Source organism: Mixophyes fleayi, chromosome 1 (genome assembly GCF_038048845.1).
Source record: "Mixophyes fleayi isolate aMixFle1 chromosome 1, aMixFle1.hap1, whole genome shotgun sequence".
Lineage (NCBI taxonomy): Eukaryota > Metazoa > Chordata > Amphibia > Anura > Limnodynastidae > Mixophyes > Mixophyes fleayi.
In genome coordinates, this window is record NC_134402.1 from 317,285,828 (window position 1) to 317,304,757 (window position 18,930).

The following is an 18,930-nucleotide window of genomic DNA, read 5'->3' on the forward strand; positions in this document are numbered from 1 at the left end:
AAAAAGAACACTTGTATAGGAATGAAACAGGAGTCACATTCTTCATTCTGCTTGGCTTCCCTGGAACTTCTCAAATGCAGCTGTTTTACTTTTCTATATTTTTGGTCATTTACATCCTGACTTTGGTTGCCAATCTTCTCATAATCACAGTAGTTAGTCTAAATTCTCATCTTCACATCCCTATGTATTTGTTCCTCAGTAACTTTGCTGTACTGGACACCTGGTGTTCAACTGCCGTCATCCCCAAAACACTTAGCTATCTGATCACACAGGATAAGCGGATTTCTCATTCTGGCTGCCTTGCCCAACTGTGCTTTGTTTTCTCTGTGGGCCCTACTGAATTTTTCTTACTCACTGTTATGGCTTATGACCGATATCTTGCAATCTGTTTTCCTTTAAAATATGCAACAATGATGAGCAGTCAGATATGTCTTTATTTAGTTATTGGTTCCTGGATGAGTGGTTTCTTTACTGGCTGGACATTGACAATTCCAACTGCCTTGCTGAACTTTTGTGGACCCAATCTAATTGATCATTTTTTCTGTGATTATATTCCACTGATAAAATTGTCTTGTTCTGACACAGCCACTAGTGAGACAATCTTTTTCGCATTTGCTTGGGTAGTTGTGCTTAGTTCACTTAGTTTTACATCTGTCTCTTATATCTACATAATTAAGACCATTCTCCATATTCCATCCAGTCTTGGTCGTAAGAAGGCCTTCTCAACCTGTGCTGCACACTTAACAGTGGTGATAATATTCTATGGGACTGTCATCTTCATGTATGTCCGCCCAAGAGCCTCCTACTTTTCTGACAAAGATAAAATCATATCTCTGTTTTATTCTGTAATAACTCCACTGTTAAATCCTCTTATATATAGTCTAAGAAATAGAGAATTCAAAAAGGCTTTTAAAAAGGTACAAGAAAAACTCTGTAAATCAATTTGCAATGTTTAGGCTGATTTTTTTTAAAAAACTGTCACATTCGTGGGCACAGAATATTTATTACAATTCACTGCAATAGAGATGTATTTTCTTGCTGATACAAATATGTTCAATATTATACCAATGTAATTTTACAGAAAGCCTTAACACCATGTCCAAAACTAGTAATTGGAGGTAGGGGAGAGATAGCTCAAGAGACCTTGTTATACTGTCATACCAAGTACAACACATATACTGTAATGGACTGAATTACTGTACACAGATATATATCTAACATAAGCAAATTTAAACTATTTTTCAAAAATCATTCCTTTTTCAAAGTCACCTGGTATATGACTTAAGAAAGCTTTTATTTTGAAAACACTTGGGAATATATTTGCTGTCATTTTCCCACAGTTTAGTAAAGTTTTGGTGTCCCAAGATGACTTAAAGATCTATTTCTCAGAGGATCTTAGTTACTTCTGTTACTTAGTTACTTCTGGATCAAGTGGCTGCAGCGACACTACATATTTTGTGTAGAATTCGTTGCCAACCGTGGCACACTACAGTAACACGAACTCTACAAAAACTTTCTCGTAAAGCAGAACGTCACTGGCGTAAATCTTGTGCCTCTAATGATTTCATCACATATACTGATATCTACCACTCCTATAGAAATGCTCTGGACACTGCTAAACAAGCATACTTCCAATCTCTCATCTATGCTCAGGCTTCTAACCCCAAACACCTCTTTAACACATTTAACTCTCTTCTGAATCCTCCTGCCCCAAATCCTCCAACTAACATCAGTGCACAGGATCTTGCTTCCTATTTCAAGGACAAAATTGATAAGATCAGGCTTGAAATGGTATCATCTCTCTTGACAAGCAATCGGCTCAATTCCTTTGTAGCACCCTCTGACACTCTCTCTTCATTTGATCCCACAAATGAAGACGAAGTTTCTACTCTCTTCTCATCTTCCTACTTTACCTCCTGTCCTCTTGATCCCATTCCCTCACAAATTGGTATTTCCCTGTCTCCTGTGCTCATTCCCCCTCTAACTAAAATCTGTAATCTATCTCTTTCTACTGGTATTTTTCCATCACTATTCAAGCATGCAGTGATTACTCCCATTTTAAAAAAACAGAATTCTGACCCTAACTCTCTTGTAAATTACCGCCCCATCTCCCAACTCCCATGCCCCTCCAAGCTTCTTGAGAGAATTACCTACACTCCCCTAACACACTTTCTTACAGCAAACAACCTATTATATCCTCTTCAGTTAGGCTTTCGCTCTCAACACTCCACAGAGACTGCGCTGACCAAGGTTGTCAATGATTTGATCACAGCAAAAAATAATAACCATTACTCTCTTCTAATTCTCCTGGAACTCTCTGCTGCATTTGACACTGTTGACCACTCTCACTCCCCCCCCCTCCCCGGGGAAAACATTCGTTCCTCCCCATCAGTGGAAGAGACTGTTTCTATGATTCCATGCCTTGCGCTTTGCCGGGCATCTTGGAGCCCGAAAGACCTTCAAATTAATTTTCCGTGTATATTGGTGGCCCAAGTACCAGTCTGAGTTTAAGAAATTTGTAGCCACTTGTGCAGTTTGTGCCTAACACAAGTCCCCTCGCCAACCTCCGTTGTGTCTTTTTAAGCCTCTTTGTCACTCACCGGACTGTGAGTGCCATTTCTCCTGTGTTCAGGAACCGTGGCCGTCCGCCATCCTGAGGGTCTGCGCATGTACAGCCCTTATTAAACCTTCAGTACCTGTTGCTTTTAATTGATTGGATGATCAGGCAACCCTCCCTATTTAAACCACCTGTGATCATTACCTGGTTGCCTGATCTTGGAGTCTCATTCCCCATGAGCCTCTGAAGGTGTTCCTGTGTTTCCTCGTGTATTCAGCTCCAGCTGATTCCTGTTCACTTCGATTGTGGTTTCCAGACCACTTCAACTCTCCTGTGTTCATCGTGTCTGCACTCAGCTGATTCCTATCTGCTTCTGCTGCCGGACTCCAGTCCGCCTCAACTCTCCTGTGTTCAGCGCGTCTGCTCTCCGCTGCCTCCATTACTACTGCAGGGTTCTAGACCGTCTCAACTCTCCTGTGTTCATCGTGTCAGCTCTCCACTGATTCCTATCTGCTACTGCTGCCGGATTCCAGACCGTCTCTACTCTCCTGTGTTCAGCGTGTCTTCCCTCCGCTGCCTCCGCTACTACTGCCGGATACCAGACCGCCTCTACTCTCCCGTGTTCAGCGTGTCTTCGCTCCGCTGCCTCCGCTACTACTGCCGGATACCAGACAGCCTCAACTCTCCCGTGTTCATCATGTTTCCAGTTTTACTTACTACTGCTTCCTGAGTATTGCTCCATTGATACTGGTTACCTGCCGTGTGCTGCACCAACCTGATTACCGCTTCCAGCCTCCAGTGGTCTCTCCTCCTGCCGGCGTTCAGCCGTTCAGGTATCCCTGCACGTCTCTCTGACAGCCTGCTCTCCTGAACCGCGGTATGCATACTTTCCATTGACTTTGCTTTTGTATTGCATATCCGTCTGGACTGTGTTGTGTTCATCTCCGGAGTCTACTATCCACTGAAGCTATTGTTACGATTGACTTTGTTTCCTATTACCTGGATCGCTATAGTGACTTTGTATTCTTCAAGTAGCGCTTGTCAGTTATTATTGTATTGTGGATATCATCGTGGGATCTAGTTCTGTGTGCCTCGTGTATCTTCTGCATTACATTCATCTCCTCGTGCCCCTCCTCACATATATATAGCAGTGGTACAACTTGCTGACGCAGACCACTGACTCCTGTTTCCCTGTGACACCAGTTTTAAGTATCCTCTCACATAAGCAGTGGTACAACTTGCTATACGCAGACCACTGACTTCCCCGTTTCCTACTTGCACCTGGAATCCATTCCTTCACTATAGACAGTGGTACAACTTGCTATACGCAGACCACTGACTCTCACTACCTCCTCGCTACTCCTGGACATTCCTCCTCACTATAGCAGTGGTACAACTTGCTGTACGCAGACCACTGACTCTCCTCACGTTTATTTGTCCATCTGGTTCCTCGTGTACATACATCTAGTCATTACCAGTTGCTGCTAGTCATAGACTTTCCTTGAGCATTCTCTCACCATCTGCTGATTCTCCTGTTCCGTTGTCACCCTGCTACCAGAGAACCATAGTACCAGCTATATTACTCTGGTAAGAACATCATCTGGTGATATCCTGGGCAAAGACTCCTAGTGCCCGTAACACTCTTCCAGTGCCTACTAAGCCATGGACCCATATTTCGATGGACTTCATCACAGATGTACCCGTCAGCAAGAATTACAATACCATCTAGGTTATTATAGACCGTTTTCCCCGAAATGGTGCACTTCATCCCCTTGGTTGGTCTGTCTTCCTCTGCAGTTTTGGCCCAACATTTAGTGAAGGAGATTTTACGCCTCCATGGCTGCCCTTCAGAGATTGTCTCGGACCGAGGAGTCCATTTCGTATCTAAGCTTTGGGGATCTCTGTGTCATCTTCTGGGCATTTGGCTAAAATTCTCCTCATCTTATCATCCTCAAACCAATGGCCAAACGGAGAGGGTCAATCAGGACCTAGAGACTTTTCTTAGGATTTTCTCCTCAGCTAACCAAGAGAACTTGGTCAATAAGTTACCTTGGGCAGAATTTGTGCATAACAATTCCTTTCACGAGTCCACCTCAGTGACTCCATTCTCCATTGTCATTGCATACATCCTCTCATTCCAGAATTTTCTGCTCTACCATCCGCAAAGGTTAATTCCTTAAGACAGGATTTTCTCTCCACTTGGGCACAAGTTCGAAGGGCGCTAAAGAAATCCTCCTCTCGGTATAAATTATTTCCGGATAGGAACCGCAGAGCCGTTCCTCCCCTGAGGGTTTATGACAGATTTGGCTATCAACCAAGAATATTTGTCTCAGGGTATCTTGTATCAAATTTTCTCCCCACTACATAGGTCCCTACAAGATCCCTCAAGTCACCTCTCCGGTGTGCTTTAAACTTCAGCGTCCCTCCACTCTCTGGACCACAATGCCTTCCATATTTCGCCATTGAAGCCCCAGGTCATCAACCGGTTTTCCTCTCCCATTACCTCCTCTCGTCATCCTGAGATTCAGCAAACTGAGGAATTTGAGATCAAACAGATACTTGACTCCAAATATTCTAGAGGAGTGGTGAAATATTTTGTGGACTGGAAAGGCTTTGGCCCCGAGGAACGATCATGGGTGAGAGCATCTGATGTCAATGCACCTCTTCTATTAAAGAAGTTTCATACTAAATTCACCAGATAACCTGGTCCTAGGTGTTCGGTGACCACCTTTGAAGGGGCGGTACTGTCACACACCGGTCTCCTAGTATCTCCACTCGAGAATCGGCACGCCTGCCCTCATCCTGATTCTCCCATTTGTGCATGCTGTCCTGTTAGAAGCAGTCTGCGCCTGTGCAACTGCCTCACGTGTGTTACCTGGTCTATCTGGTCATTGGTCAGTACTCCTTTATAAGGCTCCTCCCCTCATCTTTCAGTGCTGGTTTTTCGAGTCTTCACCTGGCCTGAAGCAGCTCCTTTCTCATCGCTGTGATCAACGCCCGCTACCTATCCTGCATGCACCACTGACCTCCGCTAATCCATTCCACTTCCAAGTGATAATAACTGTGGTTCATCATCTGCTGCATATCCTGTGTACCGCTGACCTCTGCCTAGCTACCTCTCCGTGGATAACCTTATTCTGGGTCATCTCCTCATCCTCTCCAGTATTCTACTAGAGACTCATGTGCCCTACTCTTCATTGGGCCTCATTCCTCTGCCTCAGTTTGCCTCTCAAGTTACCTCTGTTCTGTCTCACTGGGAACTTCCCTAGAGGGCTGCGACCTGCAGGGTGGAAGCCGCTGATCCCTGGTGAATACCTTCCGCTCTGTTAGACTCCGCGCCTCTGGAAGAAGTCTAGCCAATACCAGCTGAGACAGCAGAATCTCACTCATCCTTCGTGCACAACCTGACAGGCTCCCACAAAAGTCAACATTTTGGTTATTGGTTGTTCAACTGGAAATTAGATAGGGGTGTTAACATATAAATCATGAGAATTTGGATATCAATGGTTTCTTAATGGTAACCAATCACCTTCCTCATCATCATACTCATTGAAGATGTTTACACCAATTGCATTTTTATTTGAATATAGAATATACACCAAGTAGGTACCTGGCAGAATGTGTGACACATTGGAGAAGGTCAGCAGCAGTACATTTGAGAGGGTCAGCAGGAAATACATTTGATACAGTCAGCAACAAATATATTTAAGACGGTCAGCAGCAAATACATTTGAGACGGTGAGCAGCAAATACTTTGCAGAGGGGACAGCACCAATACATTGGAGCGGTGACAGCAGTGGCAGTTTCAGAGCTCATTAGACAGACAGCTTCAACATCAGTAGACATTATTTACCAGATGATGAGACAATAAGGGCAGTCTAAATGTTGCAAGTTGGCATTGTACTTGGGGCCACCCAGCTAGGTGTGATACATGCATGTGTTTGTGACAAAATGAGTGTGATAACCCTGTGAGCATTCGGTTTCTCATTTCTCACATAATGTGGATTATAGCAAGTACTTTTTATAGCCCATGCTTTTGTTCCCCAGCTCACCATACTACAACTACATTGTCCAATAACATGTGGCTAAGGGGACATTGTAGTTCAGTGTACATATGTATATTGTGTATTGTATATTGATGACTTGCAGTAAGGTTGCTATTCATTGTCTTTAAAGTGAAGCCAGGGGAATTATGGGTAGGGATAAGGTTGTAAGATGCTGGAGTGGGAAAACTAATTAGTGTCCATTGTTCTCACCAGGCTAGTCCAGACAGGCCATCTAACAGGGGAGGTTTTGTGGAAGGACAGCTCATCTTCACTCCCCTCTCCAGCCCCCCCTAGTCCAGCACTGACCAATGGTTAAGGAGAATAGACCCAGGGGTTTGCCCAGGGAGGGGAAAGACTGTGGAAATTAGAGATATAAGGAGTCAATCCAAGGGGGAAGGGTGTTCATTCTGGGATTTCATTAATGAAGACTGCAAGATCTAGCTTTTGAGTTGTCGTTCTCTAACTAGAGTCTATATATGCAGCTGAGAGAGATCCATGGGTCATGAAGTCTAGACAGCCAGGTGACTATTGCTCCTTAAGCTATTGGGGTGAGGGACAGATGATGTGGTAATCCTACCTGGCATTTATTTACTGTGTGTACATAATATTCTAGTGTTGTTTGTATGACAATAAATATACTGTTGTATTTTTATAACTGCATTTGCCTGAGTGACCATACGAATCCTAGAAGGTACTGGTTAGACTTCCCTGGCATAGGAAGGCACCGTGGGTGGCCAGCCAGCGTGAAGTGGGTAGCATTGGGCCAGATAAACCCGGTATCTTCACAGTGTTCTACAGCTACAGGATTGACATAATATTATTGGTGGGCAGCAGAATAGACAGGGTTAAAAAGTGGACAATATAATGACATCAACAGTATTATTAGGACAACAATTGAAATGTAGATGGTATTTATTAAGTTGACTATTCAAATGTAGACAGTATTATCCCTAACACTATCCCTGTCCCTATTTCTAACCCTGTCTCTAGCTCTAGACCTGTCCCTTTCATTATCCCTATACCTGTTTCTATCCCTGTCCCTAAACCTTTCCCTATGTCAAACCCTGTCCCTTTCCCTATCCATTTCTCTGTCCCGATAATTACACTGCCTACACTTCAATTATCTATCTAATCATACTGTCCACCATGTGAATTGATGACCTAATAATACTGTTGAGACCTGAATGTCGACTGTTACACAAGCTGATAGACATTGACCAAAATTTAAAATTGTGCGAGATGGAATCATCCTGGTGCAAGATGGAATCGTCCTGGGGCTCACCCACCCATAAGTTAAAAAGGACATACACATAATTTAACAAACCAAACACAACAGCGACAGGGGCTGTCACTTTTGTGGCTGAATGCTCTTGATTTGTTTGGGCCCCCACAAAAGAGAGCATTTTGGTTGTTGGTCGATAAACTGGACAAAATAGCAGCTTATTTTTATTTTTTTCTTTACAAATTACTATTGGTCATTTGGCCTACAGTTGTCACTAAAATCTGTAATCTATATCTCTCTACTGGTATCTTTCCATCACTATTCAAGCACGAAGTGATTGCTCCTAGCCTGAAAATTCTTACCCAAACTCTCACAATTTACCGCCCCATCTCTCAGCTCCCATGCCCCTCCAAACTTCTCGAGAGAATTTCCTACACTCACCTCATACGCTTCCTTTCCACAGAGACTGTGCTGACCAAGGTAGTCAATAAGTTGATCACAGCTAAAACTAAAGGCCATTACTCTCTTCTAATTCTCCTGGATCTCTCTGCTGCATTCGACACAGTTGACCACTCTCTACAAAAGATACAATCTCTAGGTCTTCAAGACACTGTCCTTTCATGTTTTTCCTATCTAATTGTTCTTTCACTGTTTTCTCTGGACCCACATCCACTCCGCTTCATTTATCAGTAGGAGTCGCACAAGGTTCAGTACTAGACCCTCTGCTGTTCTCTATCTATACCACTTCTCTTGGAAAACAAATAAGCTCCTTTGAATTTCAGTATCACCTCCATGTGGAAGATACCTATATTTATCTGTCCTCTCCTGATCTCTCACCATCTGTGTTGTCCTGCATTACTGTCTTTCTGGCATTTCATACTGGATGATCTCCTCTTGCCAACTTAAAATCAATCTTTCAAAAACAGAGTTAATAATATTTCCAACCACCAACAGAAGTTACCTACCTGACATTTCTATTTCTGTTGACAACATGACTCACAACTATCCTTTGTTCCCCACATCAACCCTATATCTAAATCATATTACATATATCTAAAAACATTTCCAGAATACACACATATCTTACACAAGACACTGCCAAAACTTTATTTCATGCACTCATCATCTCCAGCATTGACTATTGAAATTCCCTCCATAGTGCTCTTCCTATAAACATACTCAAACCCCTACGCTCTATTATGCACACAGCGGCCAGACTAATTTTCCTTGAAAAACATTCTTCCTCTGCTGAGCCACGCTGTCAGTCTCTTCATTGGTTGCCTGTTTTTTACAGAATCCAATATAAAATTCTTCTACTAACATATAAGGCTATCAACAAAACTGCACCAACATACATCTCCTCACTTGTCTCAAAATATTTCCCAACTCGACATATCCATTCTGAACAAGATCTGCGTCTCTCATCCACTCTTATTACATCCTCTCATTCCCGTTTGCAAGACTTTTTGCAAGCTGTACTCACTCTGTGGAATTCCCTCCCTCGTACAATAAGACTACTCTGGATTACAAACTTCCAAGCGTTCTCTGACAACCACCCTCTTAATTTCACTAGGTTACCCTATTGCCACCCTTTACACAATTCACACAAGACAACAACCCTCTGACCCAAGACTAACATTGCTGTGTGACTGGATCACGTAGCATACGTATCACTTTTACCTTTGCAGTCTGGCAGGACCAATATGCAGTATATAGATTTAACCACATGTATCTGACTCACATTGACCTATAGATTGTAAACTTGTTAGCATGGCCCTCTTACCTCTTTGTCTATTTCCCCCAATATTGTTTATTACTGTGTTTGTCCCCAATTGTAAAGCGCTACAGAATTTTCTGGTGCTATATAAATAAATGCTGCTGCTGCTGATGATGATGATGATGCTGATGAAGTGTAAATAAGTGTGAAATTAATTGTCATTGTTTTCCATAACATTAAGCTGAAAATGTGCTCCAGTAGTCACGTGTCCAAAGCCTGGTCTCCTTGGCTGCCATGAATGTAGTTTGTTTTTCTGAGTCCTTAGGCCTTCCTGGTGACCAGCCCTGCCTATAGCATATTGTTGGTTGCTGGCTCCAAATCCCTGATTCTTTGTTCCCCCTACATTAGAGGTTTTCAGGCTAGACCATGAGCACTGGAGCTGGTTTCTGGGTTTTTTGGGGGAAGACAAAGCTTTTTAATTATGCATTTATTGAACAGCAATAAAGATATGTGCTGATTAATATCTGCATTATCAACAATATTACACAACAGCTTTTCTAAGCCTCAAGATTACACCTCCTAACTTATGTATGAGCAATATGTAGACCAGTGGTTCTGTTGGGCTCCACGTGCAGTTGAGCTGTATGAGCAGCCAGCCATTGCTTTCGTAGAGGTATGCAGTTTCTGTAGGATCCTATAAGTTGATTGAACCATATATTTGTATAACTCACTTTAACCTTATTTGGTTGACACAAGCTCCTGGAAATGATCAACTTCTCACTCCAAACTCTAAGACTTCAACTACGCTTCTCAGATCTCTGGAATGCTTTCCTTCACTCTATCAGACTCTCCACCTACAGCCAATGATTCAAACAGTCCCTACTGTCCCCTCACCTCATTCCTCTCTATGTGTCACCCCCTTAAACATCCATTCTAACCCCACTCTTTAAATTCTAACCTCTCATGAGCAGGCCCCTACTTCCTTTTGTTCATCCTCCCTTCTTCGCCACTTGTCACCTACCAGTACCCTGTCACTGCCTGCATTCAGCTACCCTTGACATCTTTGTAATTGCCCTGGAATTGCCTTTTGTAAAAAAACTTGCACTATGTCATATTACTATTTGTATTTGTTACCCTCACGTTTCAGTGCTACTTATACTATGTAAATGTATGTTAATGTTTGGGTTTTGAGCTACAGTGTCTGTACGATCTCAATGTAGAATTTTGTGGTGCCCTATAAATAAGTGTAATATTAAATATTATAGTTTTTAATTACATTCAATTGAAAATGTGCTCCAGTACTCACATGTCTGAAGCCTGGTCTTCTTGGCTGCCATGAAGGCAATTTGGTTTTCTGGGCCCTCAGGTCTTCCTGGTATATTGTGACCAGTCCTAACTGTAGGATAATGGTGGTTGCTGACCCCAGCCCCCTGATTCTTTGTCCCTCTATATTAGCGGTTTTCAGGCTAGGCCATAAGCACTGGAGCTGGTTTCTGTATTTTTCAGAGGAATCCAGATTTTCACTCCAACTCTTTGTCTGTAAATTTTGATCATTTTAAGTTTATTCTGTTCTGTAGTATGATAGGGTTATAATAACAAGGGAGAATTATGGGTAGAAGAAAAAATGATAGCGGGAACTTAGTACAATACCCTTGGGGCCAAATTATGCCAGAAAAGATGTGAAGTTTTGGTGCAAAATACTAAATAAGTCACATATTTCACAGAACAGTTTTTTAAATTTTGTGATGTTTAATTAGCACAGTACTTACTACTTACCATAGTAGTAAACACAAAGTTTATCACTTATTTTCCAGGACAAAGAAATCAACATCCCATATGAGGCATCTCCTCCTTCCGAGTAAGTATGAGCTGCAAATTGTATTCATTAGTTTATTTGGATAATACAGTATGCAGCACTGAATACAGATGCTCTTTTTTTTCTTTGAGGGGGTTGTTTATTTGTTTTGCTTTTTTTCTGGGTATTAGAAAGCATTGCTTTAGCCATGGCCCTTTCTCTTAATTATTACTGTACTTTTGTAGATACTTTTTTATGTGTTACAATTTGGAAACTGTCATAAGTAAGAATATTCAAATCTTGGCTTAATGTCCAATATGGTGTTAATAGGAAGTCAGAAGATAGCTCAGAGCTATCATAGAATTATCATTTAATACACACCCCACATGGAACCTTTACAAACAACTGTTCTTCCAAGGAACAAGATCAGCTTTCATTGTAGGGAGAATGCCTATTAATCAGGAAATGGCTGAATAAAGAAATGATAAAATACATCGGATGTTGGTGGACCCGTCAGTGGGAGAAGGAGGCCAACGGAGGAGACCAGGTCTACGCATCAGACCCCAGTAAGTGAGCCAGAGGCTCTGGTGCGTGACACTAGCAAGGTTTTATTCTGACTACATGACTATATTATTATTATTATAACCATTTATTTATATAGCGCCACTAATTCCACAGCGCTGTACAGAGAACTCACTCACATCAGTCCCTGCCCCATTGGGGTTTACAGTCTAAATTCTCTAACAGACAGACGGATGGACAGACAAAGACGGACACACACAGACAGACAAACAGAGTAGGGTCAATTTTGTTAGCAGCCAATTAACCTACCAGTATATTTTTGGAGTGTGGGAGGAAATCGGAGCACCCGGAGGAAACCCACACAAACACGGGGAGAACATACAAACTCCACACAGATAAGGCCATGGTCGGGAATTGAAATAATGACCCCAGTGCTGTAAGGCAGCAGTGCTAACCACTTAGCCACCGTGATGCGCCACATGTAAATAATGATCCACTGATGGGTAACAAAAGGGAAATTTTAGCCATATTAAAGGTTATCTTTCACTGTCCAGGTGGCACCACCAATATCTCTGCCAGTTTGGCCCAGATTGATCACTCACCCTCTCATCCTCTCTGTTGCCAGAGTCTGGAATTCAACGGCACACTGAACTACTGAGTGACCACAGTTCCTAGCTGTGAGAGAGGTGCTTGTCCTTTCCATGCAACAAAATTACTTCAATTTTGCACCTGCTCAGAGCTGAGAGTTTTCAGTTCACATTCTATATTATTATTTATTTATTTTTTATGGGACTTGTTTGGTGCCTCTATGTTGCACTTCGGGAAAAAAAAGTCCAGTTGCATACTGAGCAATGTAAGACAATGATTGGTTCACACAAACATATATGACACATTGTAAAACATACATCAAAAAGGAATGCTAGAAGTTTATCGTCAGAACAGATGCACTAAGATTCCCTTAATAGGTTAAGATCCGAACTTGTTATATAAATATCAGAATTAAATAAAATATAACATTTATTAAATTCTATTAAAATATTAAATAAAAATAGCAAAATATATAAGTGCTCATGATTAAACAAAATGTGTGAGAAAATAAAATCAATGGATGCACTATTTTTAAACTCCTAAATAACCAGATGGAGCTAGAAACTATTGTGCATTATTGGAAAAATAAAATTATCCTTCCATAAATAAATCCTTAGATATAATTTCGAAAATAGGAAGGTAACATATAATATACATATTAATTCATCCACCATATCCTGTAATATACTTTTAGAGGATATTACAAAGACTATCAGACATCTCCCCACTGTACATGAGTCTTGCCAATACCAATAATAAAGTCTATCTTCTATCTAGGTTGGTATGAGTTAATGCCCACTGTCTAGCTCCACTGATTAATATAAGGTAGCAATAGTTCTCCTATTCTGGCTGATCTACTGCATGCATAAATGGGAGGTGCATTGCTATCTGCCTATAGTTGCTCCATACTGAATTTGGGTTTAAGGAGCCATGTCTAAACCATCTATTGTAATAAGCTGAGTTAAGCGTGCATCCAGCGAACCGCTCTTATATATTTCGCTATTTTTATTTAATATTTTAATAGAATTTAATAAAAGTTATATTTTATTTAATTCTGATGTGCATATAACAAGTTTGATCTTAACATATTAAGGGATTCTTAGGGGGGTATTCAATTGTTAGCGAGTTTGGAAGTTCGAGCGTGCAAAGTCATTTTTTTGCTATTTTACCTTATTTTCGAGCGCGAAAACTTCTCACGCAATTCTAATCTTTTTTTTTTTTTACTGAAACGGTGTTATCGCGCTCCAAGCGTTTGTCAATGTTAAAGTATAGGCTGGCTGCGAACCCTTAGCGGAAAAAGCTATTCAATTGTTTTTTAACGCCGAGTGTGAAAAAGGCAAATATGCTGTTTTATCTTGCACCTCCATGGTCTGCTCAAAGAAATTTTCTTTTTATTAAGTTAAGAAAAATATACATTAAACTGAGAAAATAGGTGTAAAAGTTCATAAAAGTAACCTAAAAAAAGAAAAGTACTTAAAAAAGTGTATAATAATTAATAATTTTTGGAGATTTCCCCCTTTAAAAAAAACCATAGTGGTGCATGTATTTAAACTTTTTTATATTATTTTTCTGTTTTTAGGGGGGGGGGGTGGTTGTGCCAAAAAGTATCATGTTTTTTTTTAAAAGCAAAAATCGTTTGCTCCCCACTCTAGTCTTCGCCCTAGTGCTGGCAGGCTATTGATGTGTGAAAAATTTGACATAGGGTTCCCCCTAATTTAATTGAACCAGCACTAGGCAAAGCAGCTGGGGTGATAGGCACTATAACAGGGGGGGGGGGGGGGGAAACACAGTTTGGGTCCCACGGCCATAATGACTAAACACCCACAGACTGTTCAGCGCTGGCCTGGATTCCCTAGGGATTGTGGTCCGCTGAAAAATGTAAACGGGCCACCCCCCTAGGGACACCCAGGCCAGTGCCAATAGCACTAGGGCTCTTCCTACTACCCCTGGGCTATGGGTAGTAGGGTAATAAATGGGGATTTTGGATAAAAAAAAAAAAAATTTGATTTGTGGAACTACATGTCCCAGCCAGCCATGTTGTCCGAAATAGTGTGGGCATGCTGCTACTTGTCTAACTACAAGCACCAGCGTACCCATAGCACCCAGGGCATATTTGCACTTGTAGTAGAACCACAAGTGCCAACATGCTCTTACACCCACGGCTGGCTGTGATCTGTAGTTCCACAAAGCAAAATGTTAAATAAAAGCACAACACCCTCATTCCAACCACAAATCTTTATTTAAAATAATAAAACCCCAAGAAATACAGTAAACACCCTCATGTACACCATAGATTTTTATTGGAAAAAACAAAAAACAAAATACTCACCATGGACGAAATCCTTAGTTTTATGATGCTTTACCTACACACACTAATTTACGCAAAGTCCCAAAAATTATGTCCGGCTTGCCCACTGTCCCACAAATATTTGTACCTTACAAATGTCCATGCTTGGCCAGTGTTCAAGAAATGTTTGTAAATTTCAAAAAATTTACCTCCTTGTAAAATCTTTAATTCTGCTGTACAGGGAGGGCCATTGTTGCTTGCAGTGCTGGGGCCCTTCTTCATTGCAGTGTAGGGGCCCAATCTCCTTTGCAGTGCTGGGGCCCCATTCTCTTGTGCAGTGCTGGGGCCCTTCTTGATTGCAGTGTAGGGGCCCAATCTCCTTTGCAGTGCTGGGGCCATTCTTGATTGCATTAATTTACTTTTATTTTTTTATAGTAAAATGAGTGCCTTAACCACTCCACATTTCAAACTCGCTAGGACCAATAATAGAGCGCGAGGGGGTGAATGCAAAAAAACAATTGAATTGAGGGTTGTTTTTTTTTAAATGCAAAATTTTAACGCATCTCGCTAACAATTGAATACCCCCCTTAGTGCACCTGTTCTGACAATAAACTTCTAGCTTTCCTTTTTGATGTATGTATATTTAAGTTTGTGATTGCACCCCTCATGTAATTTATTAGAGGAATCCAAGGAAAATATATGAATGAGGGTATTTCATATAATCAGTGTGATAGAGCTCATTTCCTTCTTTCAGTACATTGTAATACATGTAATAGTGACCATGTCCCTTCACTCTCATGATTAATGAAACTAAACCATGCAGTATTTCAGGAGACAAATCTAAAAGATTATTTTATTGTAAGGGGATGTTACCAAAATTGTAGGAGGTTGCTTTTAATGTGACATTTACACTTTTGCACAGTGAGGCGCACTTCTAGTGTACCAAAGTGTCTTCAAAGAGTAGGCACGCATCTTGAAGTGTGCTGCTGCATCACAAAAATATATTCAGATTTTGCCATAAATTGATTTGTGTTTCTTCACAAAACTGATTATCCTCCTAAACTGCACTGAATTGACATATGTAGGTGAAACTTATCAGCAGCAACCTATTTTATTTACATGTTATATGTTAATTATTTATATTGTATATTTTATATGTGTTTGTTTTTTAGGAATAAATAAGTGCCCCTTGTACTGAACACATCAGAAGGAAAAAGATCTATTAGAGCGAGACAGAAAAATTTGTCAGAGGCCCTTTAGAAATTGGGTATTAATGCTACATAGGTAAAAGTATTGAGTTGTTCTCTTGCAATTGATGTCAACAGTTTTCATCATGAGGTACAAAACAGATACACTTCAAGGAAATGCCTCATTGAACAATATTAACAAAAGCCAGTAAAATGTAGCAAAAAGATGAGACAAATGCTGGTGGAAGTTTTCAGGATATCTCAATTGCTATTTTACCATTGCCCAGTCACCATTATTTAAATGCTTTATTCCACTGGCATCAGTATAGTACTATGCAGGGGCGGATTGGGCATAGGCCTTATCGGGAAGTTTCCCGATAGGCCAGTGGCCTAACGTTGGCGCCTCGAATATAAACTATGGGGGGCTGCCTGTACTAAACTATGGAGGGGGCTGCCTATTCTAAACTATAGGAAGGGGAGGCCTGCGTATACTAAACTATAGGGAGTGGGGGCTGCCTATACTTAACTATGGTGAGGCTGCCTATACTAAACTATGGGGGGACTGCCTATACTAAACTATAGGGGGTGCTGTCTATGCTAAACTATGAGGGGGCTGCCTATACTAAACTATAGGGAGAGGGGGCTGCCTATACTAAACTATGGGGGACTGCCTTTACTAAACTACGGAGAGGGCTGCCTATTTTAAACTATAGGAAAGGGGAGGCTTGCCTATACTAAACTATAGGGGGGGCTGCCTATACTAAACTATGGGGGGGTAGCTGCACTAAACTATAGGGAGGGGGGATGCCTATACTAAACTATGGGGGGCTGCCTATACTAAATTATGGGGGGTCTCCTATACTAAACTATAGGGAGAAGGGCTGCCTATACTAAACTATATGGAGGGGGGCTGCCTATACTAAACTATGGGGGAAGGGGGCTGCCTATATTAAACTATATGGAAGGGGGGGTTGCCAGGGCCATCTTTTCCATTGGGCATGATGGGCAGCTGCCCGGGGGCCCCACAGGCAAGGGGACCCCATAGGCACGGCTCTTAATGAGAATAAATAATCCTGCAAAAGAAAAAAGCCTGCAAAAAAACCTACAAGGGTCACTGAGCAAGTACATCTATCTATCTCTATCTCTATATATCTATATCTGTATCTGTATACATCTATATATCTATATCTATATCTAGGGGCCCCCGGTGCACTGCTTTGCCCGGGGGCCCATAATGTTGTTAAGATGGCCCTGGGGGTTGCCTATACTAAACTATAGAGAAGGTGGGTGCCTATACTAAACTATAAGGAGCGAGAGGGGGGCTGCCATTCAAAACTATAGGGAGGGAGGGGGGACTGTCGTACAAAACTATATCGAGGAGGCTGCCTATACCAAACTATAGAAAAGGGGCCTGCTATATTGTGTGAGGGAAGAGGAATGCATGTTACTATAATGTGTCAGGGAGTGGGGGGGGGTCTTAATATATTGTGTGATATGAGGGAAGGGAGGGGGGCTGTCTTATTAGCACTTCGGGGAGGAGGGCTATTTTTTAAATGTGAATATTTATTATTTAATGCCGGGGATGCTTGTGGGAAAAGGTTATATTAAATGTAAATGCTATTCATTTATTGCTGGTGCTGTTTGTAGAGAGGGAAATAGGTTTATTTATTAAATGGGAATACTATTACTTTTATGTCAGGGCTGGTTGGAGGAAAATAGATCAATTTCTCAAATGTGAGGGAGGCCTAATTATTAAATGTGGATGCTATTGATTTAGTGCCGGGACCGGTTGGAGTTTTCTAAAGTGCAGTTACCCATTTTGTTTTCCAAATAGGGCCTCCAACATTTCAGGTTCCAGACAAGCAAAAACTGATCTAAAAAAACCTGCAGCCACAGGTGGTGAAAGTGATAAGAACAGGTAGGAGAGAGCAGGAGAGTCTGTCAACTTTCCTGAATCTGGTGGGGCAGTCCTCAATTTGGGTGACTGTCTTGCTTAGTCAGGATTTGATCAAACTACAAGGTCAGTTGGCAGGTATGTCCCGCTTCACACTGTACTGCTCGTGATGGCAGAGCTGCGTGCATCTATCTAACAGTAGTGCACACAGTTTTACCTCTGTATATGTCTAAAATGTATTTAAAATGATAACCTCCCCTGTCTTAGGTGCCCTAGGCCCCCCAGAGCCTTATTTCAGCTCTGGTGATACTTCAGAAGTTCTTGCATTGATTCCATTGCCTGCCTTCTATCTTTCACTGGTCCCATTCTCAAATCACTTTGTACAACATATGGTCAACCCCTATTGCACTGACAATATTATTAATTCTTCCTCTTTTGCATGTACTATATCACCAGCGAACCCCTGGAATAGCTCTCTGCTTTAGTTATGCCATTGCCATACACAATAGTTGCAAAAGAAGTGTTTTCTTGCAGATGCTTACAAAATTTCACCTTTGTGGTGATCACACTGGGCAGCCATTTATTCTAAGGATTATTTTTAATGCCTTTCTTTGAAACACACAGCACACATATTCATATATTATATATAGAGAGAAATTTGACTGGTAGTTTGCATCTCAGGACATCAGGGAAAGATGCAACAGTAGGGACATTTCCTTGAAGTGAATCTAATTTTTGTACCACATGACAAAAGGTGCTCATATGCTGCTCTGGCAGACTGATCAAATACAATTGTGCCAACATGTTTCTTAATAGTTAAACTTATTAAACAAATTCAGATATGTTTCTATGAAGGGAATTTTGGAAGGATGTGTTAGTAGGCAACTAAACAAGTTTGAGCACAGAGGTATAAACCAGTCTCATATCATCCAAAAGGATTCATGTTTTTTATTGCACAGGACTGGCAGCTTTTCCCTGCATTGCTTTAGAGATGACTCACTGTTTCTTAAGTCATCACATCTAGGTTTTCCTAAATGTTACTTGAACCAAATTCCAGTAGTTCTAAATCTCTCCTACTTTTGTGTTGGCCCCACTTCCAGTTGACTTGGTCCCAC

The 18,930-nt window shown here is 41.4% G+C and overlaps 1 protein-coding gene across 1 annotated transcript; it reads left to right on the forward strand.

Moving 5' to 3' along the window:
- The first annotated feature begins 359 nt into the window (after positions 1-359).
- LOC142152829 (olfactory receptor 5P1-like) lies at positions 360-956 on the forward strand. Its single transcript, XM_075209881.1, has one exon. The coding sequence runs from the start codon at positions 360-362 to the stop codon at positions 954-956; it is 597 nt and encodes a 198-aa protein (XP_075065982.1).
- Positions 957-18,930: the final 17,974 nt, after the last annotated feature.